At 37.0% G+C, this 7,695-nt stretch overlaps 1 protein-coding gene across 1 annotated transcript; it reads right to left on the bottom strand.

Moving 5' to 3' along the window:
• Window positions 1-5,208: 5,208 nt before the first annotated feature.
• Window positions 5,209-6,908, bottom strand: LOC113324584 (transcription factor NAI1-like). The gene is made up of 3 exons (XM_026572895.1): window positions 6,705-6,908; window positions 6,135-6,518; window positions 5,209-5,271 (listed from the first exon to the last, which is right to left on the bottom strand). Exons 1-3 carry the CDS (start codon window positions 6,906-6,908, stop codon window positions 5,209-5,211), a joined length of 651 nt encoding a protein of 216 aa, XP_026428680.1.
• Window positions 6,909-7,695: the final 787 nt, after the last annotated feature.

Genomic DNA, 7,695 nt, shown 5'->3' with positions numbered 1-7,695 from the left:
TTTTTTCCTTTTGATACGGCGCAGCTAGGTCCACCCTGCCAAGCAGACCATGCAAATTGGATTATCCTCACTGCTAACCCAATTATTATCCCGTGAATAAGATCCGGTCCTGCCTCTATTAAGGAAGTTAGTGAAAATGGGAATCCAATTTTTCCTAATGGGAATCAATCTCCTTAAATACCTCGCTCGCAGTACATACAAAAGGGGTGTCTTAACCACTCTACTGAATTGTTTTTTAAATTAACTACATGCCTTCTGAAACAAGGCACTGGACGTCTTGGATTTACGAGACAACTACAAATTTGATGGACCAGTAAATTTACATTAGATATGCAAACAAGTAAAAAAAAATTTGATCAACAAAACGATATATTATAAATATATAAAAAGAATGAAATAATTACAAAAAAACTGTTTTACAGGTAACAGTTTGAATCAGAAACTCCATGAGGTATGTCCTATCTAATTCTGACTAGTTCTTCGAATATGACATTCCTTAAACTATGAGATGAATGAGACCAGTATAAAAGGGTCGCTTTCACGTCTAAGATGATATTGTGTACGTCTTTTTCCCTTGGCTCTTCATGAAACTACGATGATTACACTCGTTCCACAAAGTCCAACAAACCGTATACGATAGAAATTTTCATAGGAAGTTTTCATTTTCATAAAATATTTTGGGGTAATTTGCATTACATCCCCTATAAAGATTGGTAATTTTCACTACCTCCCCTATAAAAATTAAATTAGCAAAACCTCTCATTGTCAATAATACCGTCTATTCCATGTTAGCTGACTCAGCACTAACTTACACGTGTTTTTTTGTAGGGGAAGTACTGCAAATTATCAATCTTTACATGGGAGGTAACACAAATTACCAATATTTACGGGGGAGGTTACGCAGATTATCCCAAAAAAATAAAAAAACACGTATAAATTAGTGTTGAGTCAGCTAACTTGGAATAAACAGAATTATTGACGAGAGGAGATTTTGCTAATTCTATTTATGTAAGGGAGATAATACAAATTACGAATCTTTACGGGAGAGGTAACGCAAATTACCCCAAACATTTTTCTGTCGAACCCCTTGTAAAGATCCTTTACATCTTGGCACTGAACCTAACCAACCGCATACGGTAAAGATTCTTTACATCTTCGCAAGCAAGTAAATTTGATGGCCCAGTAAATTTTTATTCCAAATTAACATTGAACAACAATATAAATTTTCTTAGGATACCATGCAAGTAAATTTGATGGACCTGTATCAAATTAACATTCAACAACCAAAAAAAATATTCACCCCATTTTTTGTTTGATCCCTCCCTCGTGAATTAGTCGAAGGTTTAGAGTTTTAACATTTTTCTTATATTTTTCCGGTTTTAATATTTTTCTTATATTTTAGTTGATTATCTTCGCATTGAAATCAACCACCACTGCCGGAAAAAGGAACAAAGTCCGAGGAGATCTAAATATTTTAAAAACTAAATATTTTTTAGAAAAAGTGGAGGGATTTCCTTACACTTTTATTATCACACTATCTCACACGTTGGACGTTATTTTTGCGAACAAAAACCAAATCGTAACGAATTTGAAGCTAATTTTTCGGGGACATGTTATTATTACATAGCTCTATGTTCGTACCGAAAATAAGCGTATTCCGAAACGTATAACACCACCATCTACAACTTTGAAACTGAGCAGTTGAAAATTTACAGATTTTTGGCCGTCGAAATTAAGACCGGTAGATTGTGAGGTTTTATATTTCGAAATGTGCTCATTTTTAGTAAGCATGTAGAACTTGGTAAGAGTAACATATCCTCAAAAAATTAGCTTCAAATCTGTTATAATTTGGTTTTTATTCACAAAAATGACATCCAACGTGTGAGATAGTATGATAATTAAAGTGGCAAGGGATCCTTCCTTTTTTTAAAAATTATTAAGAGATATAATTGGAGAATTTTTTTTATCTCTATCCCTTTCTTAATTTAGGCAAAATACCTAGACCTTCGATCAGGGAATAAAAACTAGCAAGCATCTAAAAGACAAACTGATTAAGCCTGATAGAGAAAGAGAAGACCCATGCTAGTAGTATTCTACATGGTCACACTAGAGTATAGAGAGAGATTTGTACCAAGAATCCAAAGATTCCAAACTCACACAAAAAGATGCGTTAAATAAGAATTGTTTTAAGACAAGGAGGGTGATGCAATACGGTTGATGACACTTGGCAGTACGCAAATTATATACAACCACTCAAAAACAGAGTAAAAGAAACCTCATGAAATAAACTAAGTCCGCAATAGAGCTGGCAAACGGGCGAGCCGGGACTCGCCCGTTACGGGTTTTATGGGTTCGGGTTAATACGGGTTGAAACCCGCGGGTTGTATTTCTCCACGGGTTATCATTTCTTCAACCCGTGCCCGTAACGGGTTCAACCCGCGGGTTCACGGGTTAGCCCGTCCGTTTTATACCTTAAGAACACATCCTAAATGAGATCAAATTTTGGAGCCATTATTTAAAAACAAACACTACATTGTTCTACTAGTAATAATTAATGTCGACTACAAATCGGTCCTCACATGGGTGCCAAGCTCAGATGGTACAACTCTAATGGGGACCGTGAAAGTTTCTGCATCAGATGATTTTCACTGGATTGGTATTAGGGGCCTGCCTTTTCACCATTGGAATTTTATTGATATCCAATTATCCATGAATCATCGATTAATTTTCTCAAAGTTAACAGTTATAAGATTAAAGTCCTCTGTCATATTAGTAAAATCCCTGCAGCTGCTAATTTTTTGGGCTCGTGGCTATCTATTGAAAATTATCTGGTTAGCTTATCAAACGATCATCGGGATCATCGTCATCAACCACATCGTAGGCTTCGTTCAGCTATCGTTACTGTTGAGAATAATGCATTTCAGAAAGGTAACTTGAAGGTTTCTTCCTCGGTCACGCCGGTATCGCCTCAACTGACTATTCCAAATTTGAAATTAAAATCTTCCTCACTGGCATTTAATGATTATGCTGTGATGTCACCACAACAGTTAATTGCTACGTCTGGTCCTGAAGATAATCAACCTAATGGGTCAGATCATTATTTGTTACCCATTAGAAAATGAAGCTGAAAACCCAAGATTGTGGATGCTAACAGGTGTCCCTTAACCAATTACTTAGAACCCAAGACCTTTGGTTTCTTCCAAGTAAATTGTTCTTTTCTTTTTTGTTTAGTTTGTGGTTAGATTGAACAATTAGAATGATTAGAGGAGGATTAGCAATAGGAGTTGATTGAAATATTAGAATGGCAGCATACACCATCTTTTTCGCTTGGCGTGACCTTCCTCGATATAAGGTTTTGCACAAACCCGTTCCGGGTTTCCGCGGGTTCACGGGCCGAGACGGGTTAACCCGTTTACTCACAAGCCGACATTTCTCCAACCCGAACCCGGCTTGTTTTGAAACCAGCCGAGCCGGGTACGGGTTTTCACGGGCCGGGCACGGGTTAACCCGCGGGTTTTGGCTTGTTTGCCAGCTCTAGTCCGCAAGAAAAGAATCCTATTATTGGGGCCCGCAGGAGAGAGAGATTTTGGGGCTTAAAATGATAGTTAATACCAAATCATGGATAGGGGACGTCATCCATATAAAAAGTCCAATTTACCCTTATACATAAATAAATCAAAATCACACTATTCATTAAGAAAAAAACTAAATTAATTATCTTTTCCTTTTCCATTCTCCTTCTCATTCATCAAATGTAATGAAAATGATGATCATGATGATCATAAAAATAAACGAAAACTACTATCTTCACGTTCTTCTTGTTTATAAAACATGATAACGATCATGATATCACCATGATGATGATGATCACAAAACTATTATCTTTACCTTCTTCTCTTCTCATTCATAAATCGCGACGAAGATGATGATCATAATTTCATCATGATGAAATTGATGATCCTAAAAATAAAAAATAAAGGAAACCCATTATTTATTTTTGCTTGTGAATGACTAAGAAATCTAATTCGATTAAATTCGGGTAAAAAAAGTTTAGTTTCTGTAGCTGTTTACGGCTGGGAGTTCTTATTTTCCCAACCGTAAATCTCATATTACGTGTAGAAAAATAGAATTTCTAGCCGTCGAATAGGTATACGGTTGGGAATATTTTATTTCCCAGCCGTAATTAGTTTTTCACGGATAGGATTTCCTATCCGTCGTAACTAATTCATATAATCACAGGAAAAAAAAACGTCTGCTTTCGGCTAGGTTTTTCCAGCCGTTGTAGTATAATCATCCGGGTCTCCAAGCCGAAATTATCAATTACGGCTAGGAAAAACTAGCCGTAACTTGTTCTGATAATAAGAAAAAAAACACATGTTGAGGATGAAAAACAGCTTGGTTTTCCCAGCCGCAATTAAACTTACGACTCGTACGTCCCATCCGTATCTAAAACTTGCGGCTAGATTTTCCCAGCCGTAAATGGTTCTGATAATTAAAATATATAACGTATAGGTCGACAAGGTTTTCCTAGCCGAGATTGCTTACGGCTGGGTTTTTCCCAACCGTAAATTGTTGAGTTGCGGCTGGGATGTAATGTTATGCCATCCGTATACAGTATTTTCGGCTGGAAGTTCATCATTTCCCAGCCGAATAAGTGTCGGTTGCGGCTGGGATTTGATCCCAGCCGAAACTGCAAAAAACCCAGATTTTTAATGGATGCTTTCCGATTTGAATCAACAAAATCCTCCATATATATAGGGTTATTCGGAGTAATTTAAGGATATGTTTCACCATATTAGGTGGTTGATTTTCAAAAAAGTTAAAAAAAATCCTCAGAATCCTCTACTTAATCAAACAAAAAAGATAAGAGAAAAAAAAATTGATGAAAAAGAGTTTTTTGATTTTCATAAAATTAATAAAATGATTAATCCTAATTCATATACTAATCATAAAAATTTTTAGTTAATTTTCCTAATTAACGCTAATTCAACTGAGGGTACATTAGACATTAACAAAATAATAAGATAGGGGGTTATTGGATTTGTTATTTCATGACCCAATAAAATCCCCAAAATCCTATGGATTTTAAGCCCCAATAATAGGATTCTAAGAAAAACAGTGATGAGAATCTACAGAACGTCGACATGAACACGAAATAAACTGAAGTCGATTACTAATTCTTCGTTTTATCTTTTTTAGCATGATCCTTTAAACAATTGACCGCAGGCTCTTAACAAGATCCTTTACTGTCATACTATATTTAGCATTCATCTGCAAAAACATAACACTGGGTTTTAATATGTATGGTCATGTCATGATTCATGAATGTGAAAGGACAAATAGTTCTACATCGTTATAATCCGCTTAATTGATTTATAATATATTCCCTTCGTCCCTATTATAAAGGCGGAGTTGTAAAAATTTGTAGTCTCATTAGATAGGTAGACTTTCAATTCCAAGATGAGTTTTTCCATATACTGTCCTTATTTATTATAGGTGGTTATCACCGCAATTAAGTTAATGTTTCTAGTGTTGGAAATTGTACAAAGGATAAAACTGGAAAGATGATGGAAATGTAGGAAATAAAAAAAAAATCTTATTCTAAGAGAAACTCACTTCTCCGACTATATAATGAGGACGGAGGGAGTAATATGGTAGGGCCGCTCCACCAATTGCCAATTGCTTTTGAGTTGGATGCCCGCAGACTTTAACATGGTATCACAGCCAAGCTTCAGACCCAGACCTGCGTACGCTGGGTGTAGGCCGAGTTACTGGCCGAAGTGTTTAACCGATTTTGTCACTTGTACACCCGGGATGTAGGCCAGTGCCGACACTGGCCGAGGTGTTACTCCTGATTTAGTCACTCACCTGTGTACACCTATTACCGATGGACTGGTAACTCGTACGTAGGTCCACGTGTGAGGCCCAGTGACTAGCTTTACACGTGAGGATGCGTGTGATAGGATAAATAGTCCCACATCGCTATAATCCGTTTAATTAACTTAAAATATAATATGGAAGGGCCGCCCCACCCATTGCAAATTGGTTTTGAGTTGGATGCCCGCGAACTTTAACAATGAATCATATGAATGCAACATGCATATTAAGCTATCTAAAAGTGGAACAATAATCACCTGTGCCGTTATAGTTATAGCGAGAGATGAATCATCATCAAATGGGATGGCATTTGAACTTATAATAGAAAGATGTAGATTCTCAATCTGTGAAAGTATTTTAACCAACACTCCGGTATGTTTTTCGCAGTGAATTCTTATCAAAATATTCTTGTGCGAAACTCTTGCTTCAATCTCAGGTAGTGTTTCATCATTAATGAGTCCAGCGACGGAGTTCTCACTCGAGGAAGATGAGTCATTCTCATCGGCAAACATTTGAGTTTTCTTCAAAAAGATTACCGACTCTACTGTTTTCTTCGTAGTTCGTTCCTCAAGTGTTTTCACCTTCTCTTGAAGCTGTGTCAAGTACTTTACGGCATCCCCAAGAACTGAAGCCTTGTCCACCTGCCAGAGAAGACATAGATGACTGACATTGTTGAAGGAAATTTCACATCATGAACTCTAGCTAGTATTTATCGGCCCATTAACACTATCACTTGTTTAAAGTTAACAGAAGATTTTAAGAGGAAATTTACTGATTTCGGCAAAGAAGAAAAAATTTAAGAGGAAATTCATGAGTGTGTAGAGAACCTTTTTTAGGCCTGGAACTATAGCAGACAAAGCTATAAACCTTTGGTTAAGCTTCTCTCTTCTTTTCTTTTCCGCCACTACATGCTCTTTAGTAGAGTGCGAGTTATTTGCCATGGTAGCAGTAGTACTAGTCCTCTTTCTCTTTAGCCCTTGCTGTTTGGACGCAGAGTTGGCGTTCATGCAAGGAACATCAGATGGGAGCATCGTGTTTTTGTTTCCAGCTGAAGAAACCACCTCTTCTCTAGGGTTGACATGACCAGTTACAATCCACAGATCTGAGCCGCATTTTTAATGTGATGGGCGGACCCAGTACTCCTATATGAATTCCAACTATCGGTAGCCTGGAGCTGATTTGCAGATCTCTGGTCAGTAGGAGTTTCCATATATGCTGTTGGGTAAGTTGAAAAGGAAAAAGAATATTGTCTAGTGAAATCAACTCCAAGTACTGCAGCTGATATTTGTTGTGCACCGATCTCATCTACGGTATTCATATATGAATATTGGTTGATAAATGTTTGATCCTCCATTAATCCCTACACAACGTAGAAGAAAAAAAAACAAGGACGTCGATCTTAGAGACGAAGACTAGCTAGAAAGAGCGAGCCATATGAACTAAATAATAAACGATAGATATACCATGTCTGGAAAGCACTGAATGGACGAGATCTCCATCGGAACGAATTGGTTGAAGATTTTTCTCTTCAGAGAGATGTCAATGATCAAAGAAAAAACCACCTCATTGTTTGGTTTTTATACCTCAAGAAAGCTATTTAAACCACTCCAATTTCAACACATGTGAACATAAATTATCATGTCTCTGTTTCCTGTCCTATCCTACTGTCCGTCTCCATTTCTTAAATTCTGACACGAACTAATGGCGTAATTGGATTGGATCACAAATGTGTATTAGCTAAGGAGAGGAATTAGTGCTCGCGGCGGGATAAGATTACAGATTTTTGTCATCATCTGAATCAATGGTCAACTACGACCT

The sequence above is a fragment of the Papaver somniferum genome, chromosome 11, assembly GCF_003573695.1.
Source record: "Papaver somniferum cultivar HN1 chromosome 11, ASM357369v1, whole genome shotgun sequence".
NCBI classification, from domain to species: Eukaryota; Viridiplantae; Streptophyta; class Magnoliopsida; order Ranunculales; family Papaveraceae; genus Papaver; species Papaver somniferum.
The sequence above is the reverse complement of the archived record's forward strand: the minus strand, read 5'-3'. Positions and strand labels throughout refer to the sequence as shown.